The sequence below is a fragment of the Porcisia hertigi genome, chromosome 36 (assembly GCF_017918235.1).
Source record: "Porcisia hertigi strain C119 chromosome 36, whole genome shotgun sequence".
Lineage (NCBI taxonomy): Eukaryota > Euglenozoa > Kinetoplastea > Trypanosomatida > Trypanosomatidae > Porcisia > Porcisia hertigi.
Window position 1 is genome coordinate 2435492 of NC_090595.1, and position 23411 is coordinate 2458902.

The 23411-nt window shown below is 54.6% G+C and overlaps 6 protein-coding genes across 6 annotated transcripts; all 6 read left to right on the top strand.

The window, feature by feature from the left end:
* Positions 1–21: 21 nt before the first annotated feature.
* Positions 22–1812, top strand: JKF63_00611 (uncharacterized protein; the record flags this gene model as incomplete). Its single annotated transcript, XM_067896662.1, has 1 exon — positions 22–1812. One exon carries the CDS (start codon positions 22–24, stop codon positions 1810–1812), a length of 1791 nt encoding a protein of 596 aa, XP_067752819.1.
* Positions 1813–3631: 1819 nt separating this feature from the next.
* On the top strand, positions 3632–5764 carry JKF63_00612 (uncharacterized protein; the record flags this gene model as incomplete). Its single annotated transcript, XM_067896663.1, has 1 exon — positions 3632–5764. One exon carries the CDS (start codon positions 3632–3634, stop codon positions 5762–5764), a length of 2133 nt encoding a protein of 710 aa, XP_067752820.1.
* Positions 5765–6827: 1063 nt separating this feature from the next.
* On the top strand, positions 6828–7619 carry JKF63_00613 (uncharacterized protein; the record flags this gene model as incomplete). Its single annotated transcript, XM_067896664.1, has 1 exon — positions 6828–7619. The coding sequence occupies one exon, from the start codon at positions 6828–6830 to the stop codon at positions 7617–7619; it is 792 nt and encodes a 263-aa protein (XP_067752821.1).
* Positions 7620–8512: 893 nt separating this feature from the next.
* On the top strand, positions 8513–8932 carry JKF63_00614 (uncharacterized protein; the record flags this gene model as incomplete). Its single annotated transcript, XM_067896665.1, has 1 exon — positions 8513–8932. The coding sequence occupies one exon, from the start codon at positions 8513–8515 to the stop codon at positions 8930–8932; it is 420 nt and encodes a 139-aa protein (XP_067752822.1).
* Positions 8933–13038: 4106 nt separating this feature from the next.
* JKF63_00615 (uncharacterized protein) lies at positions 13039–18639 on the top strand (the record flags this gene model as incomplete). Its single annotated transcript, XM_067896666.1, has 1 exon — positions 13039–18639. One exon carries the CDS (start codon positions 13039–13041, stop codon positions 18637–18639), a length of 5601 nt encoding a protein of 1866 aa, XP_067752823.1.
* A 1725-nt stretch (positions 18640–20364) lies between these two features.
* Positions 20365–22281, top strand: JKF63_00616 (uncharacterized protein; the record flags this gene model as incomplete). Its single annotated transcript, XM_067896667.1, has 1 exon — positions 20365–22281. One exon carries the CDS (start codon positions 20365–20367, stop codon positions 22279–22281), a length of 1917 nt encoding a protein of 638 aa, XP_067752824.1.
* Positions 22282–23411: the final 1130 nt, after the last annotated feature.

Below are 23411 nucleotides of genomic sequence, written 5' to 3' on the forward strand. Positions count from 1 at the left end.
AGCGTTTCTGTGCACAGAACAATGGCAGGTGTAGACGAGCATCAAATCCGCCAATCGGCCCTCTGGGGCCACATGACACAGGTGCTCTCGCAAGTGATCCGCGAGAGGCCTGTCAACGTGATGGAGGCGCTCGGGGCGGCTTCCAACCACTTCTTGTTTGGCAGCGCTGTGCCATCTAAGAGGGATAAGGTGTACGCTGATCCGAACCCTACCGCTCGCCCTGCGGCCCCAGCGGACTCGTTCACGAACACCCGCTGGGCTGCCAACACGAATATCGCCTTGGCACCACCACGACCGCCACGCCGCCCACGCCGCGTCGACGGCGAAATGGACGAGGAAGAGGAGGAAGTCGAGGGCGCCACCGATGCGGATGGCCAGCAGCGCGTTGACCTTGCGGATCATCCCGGCACCCTTAGTGACGTCGTGACAGAACAGCAATATTTCAACAGGGTTGGACTCGGTTTGCCGCAGGTGGATGCGTACCGCCTTTTCATTGGCCTGCGCCAGCTGATCCGCTCTGAGCCGCTGTCCTCTGTGCGCTTCTGGGGTGTGGTCATCGGAAGCTCATATGACTACTACATTGCAGAGTGCAAGGTGGATTTGGATCGCGTGCAGGAGAATGCTGAGATGGCTGGTCTGGACGACGGAGAAGGCGAAATGGAGGAGGAGGAGGAGCACGCTCCCGTCTCGGCAATCGCGGACGTGCTCTGTACGGTGATGGGGAACCGTTGTGTCCGCCGCGGGCCGCGTCCGTCAACACCTGCGGAGGAGGCCGGCACAGGTCTCAATGCCATGTGCTACTACGCTTCGACGAGTGAGGACCCCATGACCTGGACTCGTCTGCCGGACGTCAGCCCGCACCACATCACAGTCGCTCGTGCCATTCGCTGCCGCTTCTCTGGTAACCTCGATGCTCCAGTTCACGGGCACCCGCGCTTCCTGGGGAAAGAAAAGCACTACCTGCGTGCTCAAATCGCCCGCATCACCAGTGCGTGCTCTATCGCCCCAATGCAGACCTTCACCACCGAGGGCGCGGTGCCGGACGTTGAGGAGGACGAAGAAGGTGCCGCGGCACGCCCGCCGCCGACAACGGTTCCGGCCTACGCCGTGGTGCCGCCACTGGTGCCGCAAGAAACCCCAGATGAGGATGACACAGAGGCCATTGCAGCTGTGGAGGCGTGGTTTAGGGGGTACGCAAAGGAGGAGCTGATGCAGGCGAAGGGGTGGTCGCACGTTGCGCCGTCAATTCTGAACTGCGGCCGCGTCACGACGGCATCGCTAGAGGACGAGGAGGAGCCGGAGACGGCGGACGTCGACGACGACGAGGCGCTGGGCAACGGTATGGCTGCATCTGCGCCGCCACCGCCACCGGCGCCTGAGATGATCGCGCCATTCCTGTCAGACTTGAGCCTTGACGCGCCACTCTCTTACCCCGGACACAGCCGCGCCAACCTCACTGCCTGGACCTTCCGCAAGGCCTACGAAGGTGAGGGAAGCCTGACGGCCGTGTACGTGGCCAAGTCTCTTCGCTGGCCTGGTGCAGCCACCTACGCAGTGACGACCACCGGACGTCCTGGCGCCTCTTGCCAGATGATGTACTATGGCACGGGTCTCAAGGACATACAGGGCGCCTACTACGCCCCACCCTTGCCGCCCCCTTGCTTCCACGAGTACGCCGAGGCTCCTGGTGAGTTCGACGGCCAGCGGGACTGCACTTTAGACGAAGAGATGCGCTACGCACCGCCTCCCCCGCGCCCCTCAGCCGAGGAGGATGAGGATGAGGAGGAGGGCAACGAGGAGTACTACGCATAGCTGAATCAAGGCTTCGTCGGCAGGGGCGAGTCGCGGCCACTTGAGGCGAGCAGAGGGGAGGGGTAGGTGTGTGTGCGCGCGCCAGACGCCTGGAAACAAGACGTTTCCAAATCGATTCCCTCAGGTGTGCGTGCTGTTACACCTCTCGTTGATTTGACTCGACCCTTCTCCTCTTTTTCTCGATGAGTACGCAGGCGTGTGCTGCCGTTCCGTAGGCATCCGGCCTCCTCTGCTGCACTGTTCATGTTGACCTGCACGCACACCTGTGGAGGGTGTGGGTGCGGTGCGGGGGGGGGAGGGACGAGGAAGCGAATGCCGCAAAAGAAACACAGCCACCCACCCACAGACAAAGTCGGCAAACATGTACACTAGTTTATCTTTAGGATTTTCTTGTTTGCTCGCATTTATGATGTATATAGGGAAGAGGGGGAAAAGGGAGTGCATCTCGAGTGAAGCTGCTCTTTCGCCCCCCCCCCCACACGGGTAGGTGAGAGGGGGGGGGGGGGGATCTCGGTTGTGGGGTCGCGTCTGCTCAAGTGTGAATGAGATGATTGGCGTGGAGTCTGATGACTGCCTCTCACGCCGCCTCCACGCACCTCATCAAACCGACGCAGATACGCATCCGTCTCTCTTCCAGCCGAACAACTTTTCGCTGTGCTGGATCGTGTATTGCGATGGACATTTATACACAGATAAACGTGAGCGCGTTCCGTGCACACGCACTCGTCGCCCTTGTGTGCGTGCGTATATAGGGCCTCCTGTTAAACACTTTGTATTAGATGCCGCGTGCACGTGTACACAATGGTCGGGTGGTGATCAATGTTGATGGACTAAAGCCAAACAAACGCTTCGAGAAACAGCAGTGTAGCTCCGCGATGCAAAGGTTCATGGCTAGGCGAGGCAAGACGGTGCGGCGGTCAATCGCCACAGCATCTGCCAGCACTCACGACGCCGATGTCTATATACGCTGGCAACACGCATGTGAGAGGCACACAGCCATAGACTGCGTTGATGTGTGACTATGTGAACACAAGGCAGGGGTCCAAACTACTCGATCAGGTGTCGTGCAACTTGTGCAAGCTCTTCCGCACAAATTACTTGTCCACTTTATCTATGCGGTGTGTCGGCCTCAGTCTCTGTCTTTTGTTTTACTTTCTTTTCGCTGACCATCCCACCTTTTCTTCAACTGCGCGTGACATGGTTTACTGCCTCGTGCGCACACACCAACCTCTCCTCTCTCCTCCCTCCCTCTCTCCCTCCCTCCCTCCCTCCCCCCTCCTCCAACACTCACACGCACAAAAAAACACACCATCGTCTAATTTCCAATACTCCGCCTATATATATATATATATATATATATATGTGTGTAGCATCGACCACTCTCCACATGCCAACACATTGTATATATTTGTTTGTATCGATCTTTTTACGTTCTTGCATATTAGCGACTGAGGGGGGGCGCAGCATACATCGGTTGGCCACAGCAACGACACATACACGCATACGTACACACACTCCCCAATTGAAGCGTATCGTTCTTCTTTGGTATTTATTTCCTTTTTTTGTTTCTTCGCCCATTCGTTATTTGTTGCTGTTTAGCCTAGGTGACACGTTACGAAACTCAAATTTATTTTCCCTTGCGCGATTGCGTGCATGCGTGTGCGCGTCTGACCACATCCCCCTCCCCCTCCTCCCCCTCGTCCTCCTCTTTTTTTTTGCTACTTTCTAATACTGGCTCCTTTCCTCTGTTGCGTTTACTGCAGTCGTGTGTGTGTGTGTGTGTGGGGTGGGGTGGTGGAGGGGGGGGGGGAGAAGCCTCATGAAAGACATCGCCACCTGCAAAGTGGATGTAGAAGCCACTCTGCCGCTGGTGTGCATTGGCACACTGCTTTCTTTTCTCTGCGGCGTTGGTATTGGCGCCAATGACCTCTCCGCCAATTTTGCCATGGTGGTGGGCAGCGGCTCTCTCAACATGAAGCAGGCGATCATCTACTGCACTGTCTTCGAGCTGCTGGGTGCTGCCTTCATGGGCGGTCACGTGAGCAACACCATTCGTGGCGGCATCGTCGACCCTGTGCTTTTCTCCCAAAACAGGGATGTTGTTGTGATTGGCATGACGTGCGCCAGTTTCGCTGCTGCACTGTGGCTTTACCTCTCCACAGTCTTGGGTTTACCAGTGTCTATCACTCACACAGTTGTTGGGTCGATTCTCGGCTTCGCGCTTTTTGTCACGGGCGGGTTCGCCTACGTCAAATCGAGTGGGCTGGTTGTGGTGGTCATCTCGTGGGTCGCCGCACCGATAGCGGCTTGCGGCGTTACAGCGCTCCTTTTCTTTCTTGTGCGGCGCGACATATTTAACGTGAAGGGGCGCTCGTTTGAAGTTGCAGTGTCGTGGCTGCCGCACTGTCTGCTCGCGTCTCTGCTCATAGATTTTTTTTTCATCGTCATTGAGCAGCCACCGATCATGTCGCAGACCTTTGCCCAGTACATCCCGCTTCAGGCCCAGTATATCGTTCTGTTGGCTTTCATCTTCCTCTTCTGCTGGGCCGCGAAAGCGTGGGTGTTCCCGGAGGTGGTCACGGCTGCGAAGAGCGCGCAGTCATTCGTCTGGGAGAGCGATGCGCTGCGAACGGAGCCCGTAGACGTGTGGGACGTCTCTCCACGGGATGAAGTGAAGATTTCTTCGTGCTTAAACTCCAGAGAGCTCCCGAGTCCAATGGCGGCCATTACATCGGGAAGGCAGCCCTCCCAAAGGCACCACCATCACCATCGCCAGCTGCAGCAGGTACCAGCAGACGCAACAGCCACGGAGTCCATGGCCGCGCCCGCAGCACCTCAGTGGCCGCAGACCACACAGTCTGATAAGGTTACCCTTGTGCCCACACTGAGTTCTCTGCCGCTTAGCCCCCTCGACAGCGGTTTGGCCGACCACGACCGTTCGGAGTGCAACTCTTCTGACTGCCAAACCGTCTCCCGCCCTGGTACGCCCGCTCCGCTGCACCAAAACTGCTCGCTTGTGCTTTCTTCCATCTCCCCTTCGGGTAATTCCTTTGTATGCACGGGATGCAAGGTGCGTCTCACGCCCGTGCACACCCGCTCACACCCGCCCGCGCTCCCGTTAAACCCGCCGCCATTCTCCACCTCCACAGCGCTCGGATCTCATAACGCCAAATGCGCACGTTGCCTTCCCGGACGCAACCTCGCTTCGTGCGATCCAACAGACAACGAAAGACAGCAACTGCAGTCTGTTGGTGTAGCGATGTACGGGAGCACACAGCCGGCAGTGGTTTCTGCTAACACTGAGCAGGGCCCAGTCGTGGTGTCGCTCTCAACCCCTTCGGTTCACAGCGAGGACGAGTTTGGTGAGGAGGACTGGGCAATGGATCACGCCATGCACCCCATTCGCTTTGGAGGCATTCTTATCAAACCTTTCAACCCGCGCGCTGAGTACCTCTTCACTGGTCTGCAAGTGGTAGCCGGAAGCATATCGAGTTTTGTTCACGGTGCAGTGGCTGGTGCCAATGCCACAGCGGCCTTTGTCATCCTCTACGATGCCTTCACGAACCACGAGCTGCAGGAGCCTGGGCTCAGCTCGCGGTGGGCGATGCTGCCGGCAATGTTGGGCATTGCGATCGGCATGTTCGGCCTCGGCGCGAGTCTCATGAAGACGGTGGGAATGGAGCTGGTAACCGTGACACCGGCGCGAGGATGGTGCATCCAGGTTGGCGGCACCCTGGTCACGATGGTACTGACGGGTGTCGGCATTCCCGTCTCGCTTTCGCAGTCGCAGATCGGCGCCGCAATTGGCTGTGGCGTGCTGGACGCCAAGTTGAGCGGTGTCTCATGGGGCGTTGTTACGAAGGTGGCGACAGGATGGGTTGTAACCGTTATCATTAGTGCCGCGACTACGGCCTTGTCGACGTGGCTCTTAGCGTCGTTGCTCTGCCCGTAAGAGACCACACGCGACATACGCATATATCCATCATACATGCCTGTGCACAAGTGTTGGTGAATGCACGACATAAAAACAAAACTTGTCTTTCCCCTGTCAAGTGTTTAATCACGCGCATCCCCTCTGCTAAAGTCTCCTCCTCTCTTCCCCCCCCTCCAATGAGTCATGTATGCATACACAGACGCACTCCTGTTCTCACCACCACTTCCACTGTGATGACCCTTTGTCTTGATATTGTTTTGTTTTAGGGCATCGGATGCAGCGGAGTCACTCTCTCCAAAGGGGGAGGGGGGGGAGTCGATGGCAACGAGCTGCAACGGGCAGGAGTCGGCAACCTGCCGAGAAACGAACGAATACTCTTCACTCTTTTGAGATGGCTTTCGCAGGTTGGCTTGTATGTAGACCTGCTTAGTACAGTGAAGGAGGACACCAAATACAGCCTTCAGATGTGTATGTATGTGTGTGTCCGCGCCGTTTTTTTTCTGGTGCGTCAACCGAAGATCAAATATGCACAGGCCGCCTCTTTCTCTCTCTCACACCTGCCTAGAACGAGAGAGAGAGGTCTCTGTGTGCGGGGTGGTGGTGAAGTCTTTTCCTTTTGACTCGCCTCTTTGAAGTCCTGGAGTTTGCCACGAGGCACCTGCCCCCCCATTTTTTTTTGTTTTATGCGACTGCTGGATATGTCGATGTCTTGTTCCCTCTCTCCTTCAAATCTCCTCTCCTTGTGATTCTCCCATTGGCGAGACGAACACGCGATTTGCTTTTGATCACATAGCCTTCCCCCCTAGTCGTGCACTACTCTCGATTCATTGGCATCAGAGTAGCACTGACACATACACACACACACACACACATTGCACACACACACACATATATATATGTATATATATATAGATCTCTCCTCCCCCACTGCATAGATTCAACGAAGACTCTGGAGGATAGGGGAAGGGGGGGGGGGGCATCCGCCATCACAGAGAACCACCCAGACGTAATCGATTAGCGTACGTTGTTTTTGACATGGTGCATCACGTGCGCGCTTAGTCGTCGGCCCCACACAGTCAAAATGAAGACTTCACAGATGCTAACCGGTGCAGCGGTGCGCCGCACTCCAGCGACGTCTGTGGGAAGTGGGCCTCGAACCAAGCTACCCTTTCTGATCAATGTGGTCAGGAAAGCGCAGAAGTCCGCCAGCACAACGACTAGAGTGCCGCTAGTTCTCTCTTCAGCAGCGCCTTCGTCGGCGGAGCCGCCCATCCCTGTCATCGCCTTCAAACCATACCCACTCCTGCGCCATGGAGAAACCAAGGTAGTCGCCGGTAGCTCCATTCTCTACAAGGACGATGCCTGCGTGCTTGTGAACGATGCCTTTCCCAAATCGATGGTCCACTGCCTGGTCATGCCACTCGACCTCCGCATACAGTCTCTCAACTCTCTCACCAAGGAGGATGTGCCGCTCCTGCGCCACATGATGCATGTGGGGGATGAGTATGTCCGCTACTTGAAGTCGGCTGTTCCTCGCACCTACGAGGGACGCCGGTTCATCGCCGGTTTTCACTCCCTCCCCTCATTGCCTATGCTGCACCTGCACGTGCTGTCAATGGATCTGGACAGCCCTTATCTCAAGACTAAGAAGCATTACAACAGCTTCGCTACTTTTTTCTTCCTCACAGCCGCCCGTGTTTTGGAGGACTTGGAGCGTCACGGCTGCGTGACGCTGAACCAGGACGTTGCCCGCCTTCTGCAGATGGAGACGCAGGAGATGAAGTGCATGTGGTGCGGCACCGCTTTGGCGAACGTGCCCACCATGAAGTCTCACATCCAGAGTTGCCCGCAGAACAAAGCCGTGGAAAAGTAGCCCTCGACAGAGGTGGTTTAGTGGGCGACTAAAAAAGCCTTTGGGGGTGGTGGAGAGGGGCTACGCAGTGTCGTATCCGCGTTAGGTGTCTCTTCACAGTGCGGCACATCTCCCCCACCTTCCACTTTCGCACACACACACACACACAGCATCCAACTGCGACACTAAAAGATGTGGCTTTGCCACCAGGCGTACTCACAGGAGGACAAAAGCTCGTTTTCTTTTTTTTTTGTGTGGCGCGTCATATCGACGTGACCGCCTGCAACACACATGCTTGAATTCGTCTCCAGGTCTAAGGGAAGTGTGTATACGCGTAGTTTGTGCACCGATCCAGAATCATCTACCCCCCTTCCGTATCTCAACCTGTTCTCTTCCACCGCTACTCCCCCTCCATCTGCCATTACTATATCTGCGCGAGTGTCGAAAAAAATGCAGCAGGCGGCATACACTGGCTCTTAGGACGTTCGTCGAGCTTCGCTCACATATCTGTACGTGTGGTGCACCCCCATACAATAGAAGCGCTCCGACACGCGCGCACGCTCAAGAGCAGGCACACACGGCATACAGCATTTGGGATTTCTTTCTTGCCATCATTTTCTCTGTCACCACGGCTCCCTGTTGACACCGCTGGTGCAGCTGCTACGACGCTTTATAGCGCCACAGGACTTGGACCGCCCTGACGTCCATCTAGTTCACCCGTCTCTTGTCAGGGAGGCGTGCGTTTATGTCGTCTTGAGTTACTGGCGTTAATCGCGGTCACCATTATCAATTCCTGTTGAGTCCTGTCGCTTGATTCCCACACAGCGCCTCTCTCCCACCCCCTCTCAATACACACACACACATACAGGCATATATATCTATATATATCTATATATGTATATGTATATATCTATATGATCCAGCCTCAGAGCACCCTTTTCCGCCGTCGTGAGGGCGGCGTCGGTGACGATGGTCCCTTTAGTACGTTATCTTCTTCCCCTGCTCCCGGCCAGGCCTGCTCGAGGGTAGCAGGTGTCACTCCAGTGCATATGAACGCTTCCCAAGAGCAGGAGAACGACGTCCTCATGCAGGCTCTGTTGTCCGACATGCGCAGGGCCAAGGTGAGTTTTACCAAGATGGGCGATGAAGTGCGAGAGCAGAACGCCCTGCTAGGGAGACTGCGCGACTCCTTTCTGAACGCGCAGGGGTCCATTCGAAAAACGATGCACAACTTGGACAAAATTGGGTGGGGGAGCTTCAGACACATGTGGGTGCTGGCCCTCTTCGTCATTGTTTTTTTCATGCTACTCTACCTGATGCTTCGCTTTCGGTAGGCCTCCTTCCCAAACACCCTCTTCACACTTCTACCCTACTCAGCAAAACGCATGCTTCGCGGAACGTGCGTGCTGCACAGCCGCGGTGTGTGTGTGTGTGTGTGTGTGTGTGCGTGTGTGGAAGGGTTTGTGTGGGGAGATGCTGTGCGCCTACGCGTGACTGTGGAAGCGAGGTGACTCTTATTTTGGTCCCAAGTGTGCTTGTTCTCCTTCGCTTATTTGTTTTTGTATCACGGCGCAAAAGACTGTCTTGAGGTGAAGCGAGCAGCCGCTCTGCAGATGCGACACCAATGCGGGGGGAAGAGATACAATCACACCGACACGATCTGGTACAGGTGTGTGTGTGTGTGTGTGGGGGGGGGGAGGGAGCACTCGCGCACGCAGGAAAAAAATCGAGTGTAGAGGATTACGTGTCTTTTGTGGCCGAAGAATGCATATGGGCCATAAAGGCAATTACCATAAGCCATACACCCCCCCTTTTTCTCTTTAATGGGACAGTGAGGGGATGCGTATAAGTGCGCTTCTGGCGAGCAAGTGAGTATGTTGGCTCGTTTGCCGGACGCGCAGATTAGTGGCGATTCCGTGAGCGCTGATGCCCTCCCCCCCCACCCACGACGATCACCACCACCACCAAAAAAAAACTTCTCTTTCGAGTCTGCGTGCACACTGACACCTGCATTGTGGCGCACCTTCTCGGTATATTCGCGTCTAGTGCCCCCCACCCCCTCCTCCCCCTCAACCGCCATGCATTCTCTGTCTCATTTTTCTTGCATACAAACTCTCTTCCCGTCTTTCCCACCCTCCCTCTCCGTTGCTCTATCACATCGCCGTTCTCTTGTTATTGTGTATGTGTGTGTGTGTATACGTTCGCCATCACCGCACACCGGCCTTCTCACCCACCCTCCAACACACGCACACGCGACTTCGACATGTGCCATAATGAACTCGCCTCTCTCTCTCTATATACGCACTTTGGCGCATGGCATTTTTTTCTCCCTGCCTCACACGGACTTGTGTGCATCTGCGTTTGCTTTGGGCACTTTCTGTCGATCAACAGAATTCGTCGTGCTCCGGCATTTTCTTTTAAACCCCCTTTTCTTTGTTTCCACAAGTCTTTTATACCGTCTGTCGCTGTTGTCTTTTTTTTTTCGTACGTGTATGCGTGAGTGTTGAAAGAAATCTGTATGTGCATCACACCTTTATTCCCATCAACGCATACCCCTGCCGCCCCTCCTCCCATTTTCTCCGCTTTTCATTCTTGGCTTTGTTTGGTTCATGTGCAGGTGATAGCAGCGAAGTAGCTAAGCAGGAGCTAAAAGGTAACGACATATTCATTTACAGCGTTGTCGCACTGCCCCCCCTACATACACATACACTTCTCTCTCTCTCTTTCTCATCCTCTCATTGACTAACGCTACGCACTCGTTGAAGTACAACACTTGAGAGGTGAACGTGAAGACAAAAAGGGGGAACAGTGTACGCCCGGTCCCTTCGACCCACAAGTACAAAAGCGTGTGCAAATCTAAACGGAAAAAAGCAAAACATTCGCGGAGGGGACGCCCGATTCCATATTTTTTTTTTTCTTCGTGGCTGGTTCCCCGCTGTCGCGTCTCCCATAAATCCCCTCCCCCTCCTCCTTTTTTTTTCTTTTTGTTTTGTTCATCTTTTCGTCCGTTATAAATTTGATTTGATCGGATTCGCCAACTATTTCAAACTTTTTCTCACAAATATCTCCGTAACAGACAAAAAACAAAAAAGGGGGTATCACTACCATCACCCCTTTCCTCCACACTCATCATCAAGCACACAAACACTCAACTCCTCCATATTCCCCCCTCCCTCCTCCCATTCCTCCTTTTACCCCTTTCGATTGTTTCATTTTTGATCCCTCCCCATCCCTCCCTCCCTCCCCCTCCCTCCCCCTCCCTCTCCCTCCCCATCCCTCCCTCTCTGTTTGTGTGCCTTTGCAAAGCAAAAGGAAGGAAAAGGAAACCATCCGACAGGAAGAACAGCAACATCTGAATCCACATTTTTACACTGGTATAGTCTCGAGGTTCGGTGCTTTTCTGTCAATCCTTTTTTCCCCTTCCCTCCCTTTATATATATATATTTTTTTTTTTTTAAAGCGTCCCGACGTACAACAGTGCGTAGAGGATCCGGGTTCAGCACACACCTGACACACGCACCCGATCATTGTCGTTCTCGTTTCCTTTTCCTTTATCTCTTTGAACTCTTCTATTCCTTGTCGCTGCCACGCCAGAAAACAAGGGGAAGCACACCATCCAACAAAAAACAACCAAAAGTGAGCTGGCCGGAACACACACTATCACAGAACGCATTGGAATAGTACTAAAAAGGGTAAAAGGAGGGCTACATACACACATATATATACATATACATATATATACATATATATGTATGTAGCTGCAGTTCAAAGTCCGTGCAACGTACTCAAACGATAACACTGACCAACTAACCAACAAACCCACAAACAAACAGGGATTCATTCCTTTCCAACCCGTGCACATATATATATATATTTATATATTTATTTATATTTCCTTTTCGCCCTTCGCTTTGCTACTTTTATTTTTCGTACACACTGTGTAAATCTCGACACCAAACGGCATTTGAAACAACCCCCAACACGCAGAAAATTCCAACCAATCATTCAAAACAACAATTCTTCCGGTTTCCCTTTATATATATTTTATTTTTTTGTTTGTTCGCGCTCCTCTCTAAAAATCTCTTTCTCGCTTTTCTCTCTTTTTTTTTCGTTTTTGGCCGCATTTTCCTTTCACAATTGCTTTTTTTTTCTGTGTGTATGTGTGTGTGTCTCCTCAGTTGAGTTTGTTCTCTTTCATTTGAAGACCTTTGTTGCTTTTTATTTTGGCAGCTCTTCCCCCTCTTCCCCCTCTTCCCCAAACTACAATAAACCAAAAAAAAAGACGGAACAGCTCCTTTCGCGCTTTTCCATCGTCTGTCGCTTTTACGTGGCGCCGTCTTCGATAGGCTTCAAAGATACTTTTTTTCCCATTTGTTTTCTGGTCCCCGTTTTTTTTGTCTTCTTTTTTTTTGTTCTGGCATCTACTTTGCTGGTGCATATTTTTAGTGACGGTGTCACGATTGTCTGTCTGTCTGCCCTCTCTTCCCCCCTCCTCCCTCCCCTATTTATTTCTCTGTTTGGTTAACTGTTCAACTCAATCGTAACAACTAAGTCGGCAACACCAACGGAACAGATAAACGTGAAGGAGGAGAAAAGTAAAAAGGGCAGAGGCAGCGGAAAGCCAAGTTACGACCCCCTCCCCCCCTCCCCCCCACAAACAAAAAAAAGCATACAAGTGGTGGGCTGCATCCTGAAAACAAATCCCCAGCAGGTTTTCCTCTCTACACGCATCTATATTTTATACACATATACACATATATGTATATAGGTACAGGGGGACTCAGGAAATAGTCGAATCTCTTGTGAGCGCGTGTGATACCCAGTTTAGCTGTGGCTCATCCCATTCCGTTTTTGTGTTTTTCCCAGAGCCGCTTGACTCCCCCTCCTCCTCCTCCTCGATACAGTTGCTGTTGCCTACACAGGCACTCAGTACAGACTCCTCAGGACGCCTCTTTGAGTTTTTTTTTGTATTTTGACGGTTCCTGCGTTCGGGTTGTGCTGCCATTCGCCGTGTTCCCCAGCTTTTTTTGTGTGTTTCTCCCCTCTTTGTGTTTGACTTGCTTCCCCCCCCCCTCCCTCTCCCCTCCCTCCTCTCCCCTTTACGCTCGCCCCCTTTTTCCTTTTTTTGTTTCTGTCGTTTTGACCACGTGCCATTTCTTGGTTGTGGTCTGCAAGGGTTGGGGAGAGACCACTACGAAGGCACACCGTACACGTCTAAGGCCCACCACCTCAAACGAGGCACTCCCTTCCCCACAACATTTGTGGGTGGTCTCTCTCTTTTTTTTTTCGCTCGTCTTTCTCGTTTCTCTCCGCCTTTGTGCTGAGAGGTGAGATTACGCCCGTCTCTGAAAGTGCGGGTTGTTCCTGGTTAGAGACGAACCACAAAGGTATCTCCCCCCCCCCTCCACCCCTCCACCCCGTTACGAGGGCGGCCGTCGCAATGTCAGACTCCTGGCGGCGGTACCGTACCCAGCTGTACGGGTTTCTGGTCAAGACGTTCCTGCAGCGATGGCGTACACCTGTTTCCACCGTACTGGAGGTCTTTCTCCCTTGCCTCTTCACTATACTGTTGTCAATCACCTTTTGGCTGTCAGACGAATCATCCACGCCGGCCATGATATATGACGGCCGCACCGGTGTGTTGGACGTGTCGGCCATCCTGTCGTTTTCTCTGTGCAAACCGCCAGGATCGAGTCTAGGTTTGACTCGGATACCGTGCTCGCCTGGGGAGGACCCACACAGCTTGAAGTGCTTGTCGCTTATCGGTAACGGCAGGGAGGTTTGCATGACGCCAAAGGCATACGAGAGTGTCTCTGGTATTTTGTACGCGATGTACTACGGCACTGAGTCATTCCGCCTCAACACGATGGACGGCCACCTCATCCTCTCAGCTTTGGTGACGGAGGAGTCGCGCAGGGACAACCCAACATTTTTTGGTCGCGGTGGTAAGGCCAGCCTGGCGCACTATGGCCTCCTGCTGGTGTCGAGCGACTCGCGTGATGTCGCGCAGGAATTCATGACGTTTTGCCGCACCAAGAGCACCATGTGCGGTGAGGTACTTTACAAGGAGCCCTTTTCTTCGCTGGATGATGCCCAGAACTACGCAGCTGCCAACGAGAACACCGTTTGGGCTATTGTGCACATTCCGGAGGCCTCCTTGACTTCCAGCGGCGTGACTGAGTTCACCATCAGCATGAACTTCTCAGCCACTGCATCGACGTCGAATGGGTCGCCAAGGAGCCTCTTCACGCGTGGCCCCGCCACCAGGGGCCACATGCACGGCTCTACGCTTTACTGGGCTAGCGGCTTCATGACGTTGCAGACCTTTGTGCAGGAGTTTTACTTGGGGCAGTTGATGGCAAACAACCCGCTTGATGGCCGGGCCATCTACGCAACCGATCCAGAGACCGGTAGGAGGGGTATCAGCGAGTACCTTTCACAGTACGGCTCCGTCATAGTCCCAATGCCGACACCGCAGACCTACAAAAACTCGTTCCTGGAACAGTGGGCCTACTACATGCCGCTGCTTGCTGTGATGGCTGTGCTTTATCCAGCGTCGCGCCTTGTGCTGCTGATCGTCGATGAGAAGCACAACGGCATTCGTGAGGCGATGCTGATCATGGGCCTGCACCCGTCCTGCATGTTTTTTGGGTGGTACTCCTCCGCATTCATCATGGACGTTGTTGCCTCGATACTCGCTGCTATAGTTCTCAGGTTCGGATTCCTGTATAGGGTGAACTACGGCCTCCTCCTCCTCCTGTACTTCTCCTTTATGCAGCAGAACACAGCCCTTTGCTTCTTCATCAGCTCCCTATCCCGCAACCCGCGCGTGGCGAGTTGGTTCATTGCGTTTGTGCTTTTCGTGTGCGCCATCCCGTCATTCTCTTTCCCAGATGGCATGAGGGACGTCCAAAAGATTTGCTGCTGCTTGGTCCCCTGTGTCGGCTACTCGGAGGCCTTCAAAATGATGCTGAACTACGTCTCCTTCGGGATGCACTTTGGGTGGAAGGAGGCGAACACTGGGTACTTCAACTTCGCCACGGTGATTGGCATGATGTGGGCCTCGTTCGGTACACTGATGCTCATCGCCTACTATTTGGACCGCGTCTCCTTCGGCGCTGTCGGCCGGAGTGCCCACCCACTCTTCTTCCTCATGCCGCTGGTGAGACTCTTCCGCAAGCGCAAGGCTCCAATGATAAAGATGTCGGATATGGGCAGGCCAATTCGCCCCGGCTCTATGGTCAAGGGCCACAACAGCGACGATGCCGAGGTGAGCAGCGGATCGTCAATATTGAACCCACTGAAGAGCGGCGAGAAGGACTCATTGCAGGTCAATGCCCAACTTATCGAGCACTACCACGACGTCGTCAACCCACTGGAGCCCGAGAACGCTGTCGTCTTTCACCGTCTGCGCAAGGTCTACGTTTCTGGCGGCATCCTTGGCTTCTTTTACACGTACTTCACCGGCCTGTTCCGCAAAGGAGACCGCGTTGCCGCGCTGGACGGCGTGACGTTCACAATGCGCAGCGGGGAGGTGAGCGTGCTTCTCGGCCCCAACGGTGCCGGCAAGTCGACAATCATGGGCTTGGCTACCGGCATGGTGCGCCCGACGAGCGGCGATGTTTATGTGCGCGGCTATAACGGAGCCACACACATGGACGAGTGCCGACAGAACATCGGCTATTGCCCTCAACGCGATATTGTGTGGCCTTTGCTGACCGTGGAAGAACACATTACCTTCTACGCGCGCATGAAGGGCTCTGATTCTGTGGATGTACAGAAGAAGGTAGAGTACGCGCTGGACCTTGTTGACCTTCACGAGAAGCGCAAGTGCAAGGCAAGTAACCTGTCGGCCGGCCAGCGCCGACGTCTGTGCGTCGCGATCGCTATGGTTGGTGACTCCTCCGTGCTGCTTCTCGATGAGCCCACTGCCGGTATGGACATCAAGAACCGCAAGAAAGTTTATGATGCCCTTAACCGCTCCCGCGCCAATCGTAGCGTGCTCATCTCCACTCACCTTCTCGACGAGGCGGACCGTATTGCTGACCGTGTGTTCATCCTGGACAAAGGGGTTCTATGCGCGGAGGGCTCAACGCTGTTTCTCAAGTCACAGATGGAGGTCGGGTATGTGGTGACGTGTCTGTTGAAGGGCTCAATGCCTGTGGAGGAGGAAGACACCGCAGCTGAGGAACTGATGAGCTTCGTGCGCGCCGAGAGCTCCGCGGCGCAGCGGATTGCCAGCAACAGCAATGAGGAGTGCGCGCTGCTCGGTGTGCAGCGGCGCGGGCGAGAGGTGTGCTTCCGCTTCCCGATCACCCTCCTTGGCTCTGTCGGCGTTGCCCTTATTTCAACGATTCAGCGAAACAGCGAGCGGCTACACCTGCAGAATATCTCGTTGGACTTGACGACTCTCGAAGATGTGTTTGTCAGCCTAACTCACACCATGCCGCTAATGTCAAACATCACGGATGGCGAATTGATTGGCGGTCGGGAGGACGGCGGTGACCTCTTGTTGGATCCGAAAACACATTCGACTATCACCGACCTCTACGAAAAGAAATTCTGTTTCTTGGTGTTTTTCTCTCACTTCCGCGCGCTCTTTCTGAAGCGCTGGCACTATGCCCAGCGCGACGTCAGGCTGCTCATTTACCAGGTGGTGCTGCCGATCATGTTCTTGCTTCTGTCGCTCTTGATCAACCTCGTGCGGGATCCTAGTCAGCCCGCGCTGCGGCTCGACATGACCATGTACGATGACTACGCCTCTAACCCATCGCAAGTGTTGACGGGGTACTCTGCCTTCGGCCGCCCGGGGCGAGGAGGGGGGCCACCGCCTCGGCAGGCTGCCACAAATGCCTATGCACTCGATGAAAAACTGCCGGATGGCGCCTGGGGTCCGCACTACCTCACTGACTTCCGTAAGCTGAAAAATGGCCCTCCCAACGCGTCCTATGAGCTGAGCCATTTACTCAGTGCGGAGTTGGGGAGTCACTCATCTCCCCGGTACATCGCAGTAAGTCCAATGAATCTTGTCTTCGGGCCGGGCGGTCCTAGAGGAACCCCGATCGTGTTGCACAACACATCGAACCCCCACGCCGCTCCACAGGGTGTGGATGCGCTTTACCACCTTGCCGGGCATCAGTTATTCGGCTCCAAGGTGCCGCAGCCGACCGTCGTCAACTCTCCCATGAAGCTTGGGAAGTTTGAGACAGGGCTCGTGTCGGTAAAAAAACAGGTCATGATCGGCATCTTCATCATCCTGCCCTTCATCTTCATCCCGTCGAACACGATTGCCTACATCGTTGAGGAAAAGGAGTCCGGCTCCCGCCATATGCAGTGGCTCTCCGGCGCCGGTGTCGCGGCGTACTGGCTTAGCAGTTTTGTCTTTGACTGCCTGAGTTACATCGCCACACAGATCTTGGCTTTCATTGTCTTAGCTCTATTTGGCCGCACCGAGTATGTGAGTAAGGATATGGTCGGCCCCGCCATGGCGCTATTCTTTTTTTTCGGTGTTTCATCGATCCCATTCAGCTACTTCCTGAGCTTCTTCTTCCGCTCTGGCTTCGCGGCGCAGTCGGTGGTCTTCTGCATCAACTTCACGTGTGGTTTCCTTTGGGTGATAGCAGAGTCGATGATCGCTCCGCATGCGCTGCGGTTTGTCAAGGTGACAGCGAGCATCCTTCGCATTTTCCCATCCACGTGCTTCGGCGAGGGGATGTTCGTGCTCTCTGGCACACAGATGGCCAACATGATGTTCCCCAACCGAGAAAAGACAAGTTTGTTCGCGCCGACTTACTTTAGAGCGGATGGGAGTCCCAGCGGCGGCATCGGAACAGGTCTTATCTATATGTCTGTTGTTGGGGTGTCCTGCAGTCTGGTACTCTTGGTTCTAGAGTACCTGCGGCTGCACCGGCTCAGCTTCATCTTCACGCGATGCTGCGTGAGGCGAAACCCCGAGGATGAAGAGGAGCACCTCCGCCTTGTGAACGCAGATCCATCTGTGAAACAGGAAGAGGATCACGTATGCTCAGTCAAGACAGGGCCAGATTATACCGGCATTGCTGTGCAGCATCTTCACAAGCGTTACTTTGGGTCCCAGCACGCCGCTGTCCAGGATATTTCGTTTGGGGTGAGAGAGGGTGAGGTGATGGGTATGCTGGGGCTCAACGGCGCCGGAAAGTCGACGGTGATGAGCGTTCTTGCAGGTGAGACTGTCGCCACATCCGGCCAGGCGTTTGTGAACCACTATGCGGCGCAGTCGATGATGAGCCGCTTCTTCATCGGCTACTGTCCTCAATATGACGCACTGCTGAGCAATCTCAGCGCCGAGGAGCACCTCTGGCTGTATGCTCGCCTGCGTGGCATCAAGGAGAAGTACATCGGTGGGGAAGTGCAGCTGCTTCTGAAGGAGTTGGGGCTGTACCCGTTCCGAAGCCAGTCTGCCGCTTCCCTGAGCGGCGGCAATAAGCGCCGCCTGTCGCTTGCCATCGCGATGGTCGGTCACACAACAGGCGTGCTTTTGGACGAGCCGACGGCGGGCATGGATCCCGTAGCGCGTGCACAGACGTGCAGTGTGGTGCGTAGCCTCGCAGCTGGAAAATCCGTGCTGTTGTCGACACACATTCTGGACGAGGTGGAGGCGCTGGCCGACCGTGTCGCCGTTGTCGTGCAGGGGAACCTTCGTTGCATTGGCACCCCACAGGAGCTGAAGGGGACGTATAACACGACCGCTGCCTACACACTTCACGTGCTCTTCTCCACTGAAGTCCATTTACAGGGTGCGGACGCGAAGTTGGTGGAGGAGGTGCGCAGATACGTGCTCGACACCATCACTGCTTCTACTGCCGTGGATATGCAGAAGGGTGATCGGTGCGTTGTCTTGGAGGTGTTCCCCTATTCGATGCAGCTGAGCGTGAGCGGCGACCTTGCCTCCATCTGTAAGGTTGCGTCTGAGATGCAGGCGGGCAAGGCCAAGGAAATCCCTCCAGCGAAGTACGTCAGCGTTAGCCAGCCAACACTGGAGGACATCCTGCTTCTCCAGTAGTGGGGTGGTGCTCTGGGAGGGGAGAACGCACGACGCCACACGCACTTTTCTTCTTATTTACGTCTCTTTTGTTTTTTTTCCCCCGAATATATATCAAATGTTTCTTCACCGATCACGTTTCTCAACCATCGCCCCTCCCCCCCCCCCGATTCTTCTGTCACGCCATCCCCGTGCACCACTCCACGACCTCTTTGTTTCGACGCCTTCCGCGAACATGTGGAGTACCACCACTGCAGGAAAGCATCGGACGAGGCAGGCGAAAAGGGTGCCGCCGTCACCATCACAGGGCATAAAAAAAATGAAGAGGGCAGACTCATTGGGCTCACTTGTGGTGATGTGCATGTGCATGTGCGTTAGCGGCGTTTCAAAAGTTGTGTCTTTGGAAGAAACACCCACAGCGCTCCCCGCTTCCTTTTACGTCATTCCTTGTCTATTTACGTGTCTCTCTCTTTATATATATTTGTATATATTTTGTTTACCTGGCCTTTTTTCTCTTTGCACCAACGCACACAAACTGTCGACATGATTCGAGCCTGGCCATGGAGACAACGGCGACCTTGCGTTGCATACTGTTGTTTCCCTGCGAAAGGGGGGGAGGAGGAAGAGGAAAGAGAGAGAGAGCAGCAAGCGGCAACTACTTTCCAAGATACCACGATGCGGCTTTTGATATAACTCTTTCTCTCTGTATTTGTCCATCTGGGTGCCTCCCTCCCCCCTTGCACCTCAGACACAAATATATGTGCTTATATAATGTAAGTGCATATATATTTATATATATATTTTATTTTTGATCTTCGCACATGTGCATGATCCTCTTCTCCCCGTGGCAAAGTAAATCACCACTCTCGATAAATTCAGCCAAACACGATTGAATGGGGAGGGGAAAACGTCAGAGACCCCTCCAAAAATAACAACAAAATACACAAAAAAAATGAGACATCGAAACGAACTGTTCCGGGGACGCTCGTTATCCCCCCCTCCCTCCCCCCCCCTCTCCCCCTCCCCCGGCGCCCTACTTCCCACTCACGTCTGTATGCATTGGAAGCAACTCCATTGAGGAAGCACTTGCTCTGCGCACAGGCGGTGGGCTCCTACTATACCTTGCCACCCCCTTTCCTCCCCAGGATTCACAGAGAGACGTATACGACTGAGTGTGCTCGCCTCTTCGTCTTTCTTCAGTGTCAATGAAAACGAGCACCTCTTTTTCTGTTGCTGTTCTCTCCCCTGCCTCTCCCCTGGTTTACTTGCCTTCTTCCTACAAATGTCTTTGACACGGACCCTCAGCCCACATAAAAGAAGTAAAGTGTCAGGCATAGCCCTCCCCCCCCCCACACACATATATATATATATATATATTCATATATATATATATATAGGCCTCTGCATTTTTATGGTCCTTTGTATCCATACAGTTACCCCACAGGATTGCTAAGGTACTCTTCGCGCACGCGTAGCGGGTGCCACACCGGCACTGATAGTATCATAGTGTCGCACTTGTGGAGCATCGTCCTCGCAGTGGTGTGTGCACGCAGAGAGGTCAAAGCCCATCCAGAACAAGTGAAGCCTCTGCTCCCTTGTTCATTAGAGTGTCTGTGCCTCTACGTCCCCCCCTTTTTTCTCTTGATAACGTTTAAGCCGATAATAGCAGGGGGTTAACACTATCCAATTGGCCTTTTATTAAAGACTCAACGAGGCACCCAGTCCGGCGTCCCCCCGTACTCACAGATGCCACCCCGTTTCGCACTGCCTCGTCCGTCTCCTCGTGAGCTGGAGAATGCCATTCATCCTTTTGACAAGCTTGTGATTGGCCTCCCCACAGCCATGGAGGAGTGGCGGCGCATGTACGGGCCTCTCAGGGAGTGGTGCAAGCTGCCACCAAACCCACTCCTCGTCAACCCTGTTAGCGAGGGTGGCGAGGAGAGCAGCGCCAGTCGAAATTGCCGTCTGGCAGCTTCTTCGCGCGCCACCACATCGGGGCCTCCTAGCAGCGCCGCCCTTCACCCTCCTCCTTCAACCGCCCCGCGCACAAATGAGCCACATTTTCAAAAATCGAGCGCCGCTCCAGCACCCAAGAGGAATGATGCCTTGTACTGCGACGCCTGCCAGCGAGACTTCGCCACACAGGAGAAGTATGCCGCGCACATGGAGACACACATATACTGCACTGTGGCTGGGTGTCGTTTTACTTGCCGCAAGGGAAAGCCTTGGCGGATGGAGGAGCACATGGAGCTGCTGCACAACCGCCCTGATGCGCCGAATCTCGTCGACACGCACGCCTACCTCGAGCAACGCAAGCGCCGCTTCCCCACGCAAGATGCGGTGAAGATCAAGGTAGAGGAGTTGTACTACAAGGCGGCGCGCGGCGTCATACTCCCCGATGAACGGCGACGGTGGATGCAGCAGCACGGTATTGTGATTCGAAAGCGGCCTCGGACTGAATCGTCTTTTATTGTACGCGGGGAGCTGCCAACAGGGTCACGCTCCCCGTCAGCAGAGTCGTCTGCGTGTTCGTCGTCGTCGCCGTCGCGGCGCTCATCGCGCTCGTCGTCCACGCGCCGCCAGCGGCGCTCTCCGCGGAAAGGACCGCATGAGCCGCCGCAGCGGCCTCAACAATCCCCACCGAACAACAACGATGGTGGGCCCGCTCGCTTCATTCAGCCACTGTCTGTTCCATCCTATCAGGAGTTCGATCCTACTGCTGTGCCGACACAACCCTCTACCAAATCTCCGCGGCTGTCACCAGCAGAGAACCAGGGGGCTGATGCTGATGCCAGCTCTTCGGCAACGGCCGGCTTTAGTTCGATGAAGTCGTCGTGTCACTCACAGGCTTCGCCTGCTGGTGTCCGCGCCGCACCTGCTCACCCCACAAAAATAATTCCTCTCGGGCCCAACGGTACCCTTACCCCGAGGCAACGTGTGCAGCTTGTACGGGAACGATACGCCGCTGCGAAGGAGGTCCCGCAGTTTTATGTGTGCCACCGCTGCGGTATCAAGGGGGAGCACTGGGTAGCCGATTGTCCTACCAAGGGCGATGGCACGTATGATCGGCATGTCGTCTGGGGTGAGGCGAAGTTGTCCCCAGCAGTGGGGAGGGGAGCCAAACCGCGCCGCGAGCACGCCGAGAAGGGCAGCGATGTGGCAGAGGATCGAGGATTCTGTGATCCCCCACCGCAAGGGACCACTGAGACTGCGGCACCAAGCGACAGTTGCGCCGAGCAAGCCGTGAATACGCAGTCACAAGTCGATGCCCCAACCTCGTCGTCCCCGGGGGTGCCGTCCAAGGCTTTGCCTGTTGCACCACAGGAGGAAGTACGTGCGAATGCCACGCCGTTATCAGAGGGATGCGCGACAGCAGTTGCGGTCGCTCCAACCGATGACAGCGATGACGACGCACCACCGCCACTACACTCAGCTGCACCGCCTCCTGACGCACCGAAGGAGGTCACTCGCATGATGGCACCCGTTGCGGCGGCGAAGCGCGTGCAGCCGCACCGCCGCGAACCCGTCCGCCGCCCGCCTCCGCCGCCGACGCTATATGAGCGACTTACGGAGGAGGCGAGGATGGATGAGCAGGGAGTACTCCTGCAGGCGTTGCGTTTCTTTGTTGCCCGAGACTTCTTTCAAGACGCTCCACAGCCCTGAGAATTTGGCAATGAGACTTCCAAGGCGGCCATTTCACGAAGAAGAGAGGAGTGGGGGGGGGCGCTGCCACGTCGGTGTTCGCCGCTTGTGGCCGAGCGTGTGTTTCGCTTCAGAGAGGCAGATGAGGCAGGAATTCAAGTTTTTTTTTGGGGTGGGTGGGTGGGTGGTGGCGGCTCTTCTGCAACGTTGCGTTGTAACCCTGATAGTTACTCTGCCGGCAGAGTACGAGGCGGGTGTGGGTAGGAGGGCGGGTGAAGGAGAGTGTGTGTGTGTGTGCGCCCGACCCCTGATTGGAAGCTTTGCGCCATAGGGTGGATGGTGTGCCTTCATATGGCTGGACAGGTGTGATGTGCTGGTGCCTTCGCTGCCCCTTTTCCCTTTCTTTTTCACTCTGCATGCCACCAGAGAGGATTTCTTTGACCTAAGGCACCTCGCTGACTGGCTGCAAGAGATGTGGGCAGGGGGGGGGAGGGGGCAGGAGAAGGGGGCAATGCGACGGCCTCTTCAACAAGCATCCGCCCGCGTATAACGGAGTCGTTAACATGCATGCGTGTGCATCGTGAGGTGCAAAGGAGGACGCACAAGACATGTGCACACACGACATATATATAAATATATATATTTACATATACACACACACACACACAATGTGCACACTCCATGCTTGCGTGTATGTATGCGTACGTCTACATATTGTGTGTATGGGCAGTAGGTGACACAGAGTGGGGTCAAGAAACGAGGAAGAAAACAACAGACAATCGCGGTATGGAAAAAAACACGCCAAGTGACGGGAGTTCTCAATCGCGACACACATCCATATCCTCATCATCGTTTGGCTGCGTTGTTTTGTGTGTTAAATGAGAGCATCCGTACAGTCTGTGTGCATGTGTGTATGTGTGTGTGTGTGTACGTGTGTGTCTTCCTGAGCAACTGTCGCTGTGTCAGGCCTCTTGCCGTTCATTTAGAACACATGGCAGGGGGGGGGGTTCACTACATGCCCCCCGCTCTTCATCTTAATCAAGCCTTTTATCGTTTAAACGAGGGAATTACAAAGGACTTCTGCCTGCTGTGGTCTTCTTCACACGGATTCTCACATCTGATATCCCCCCTCTCTCCCTCTCCCCCCGAGG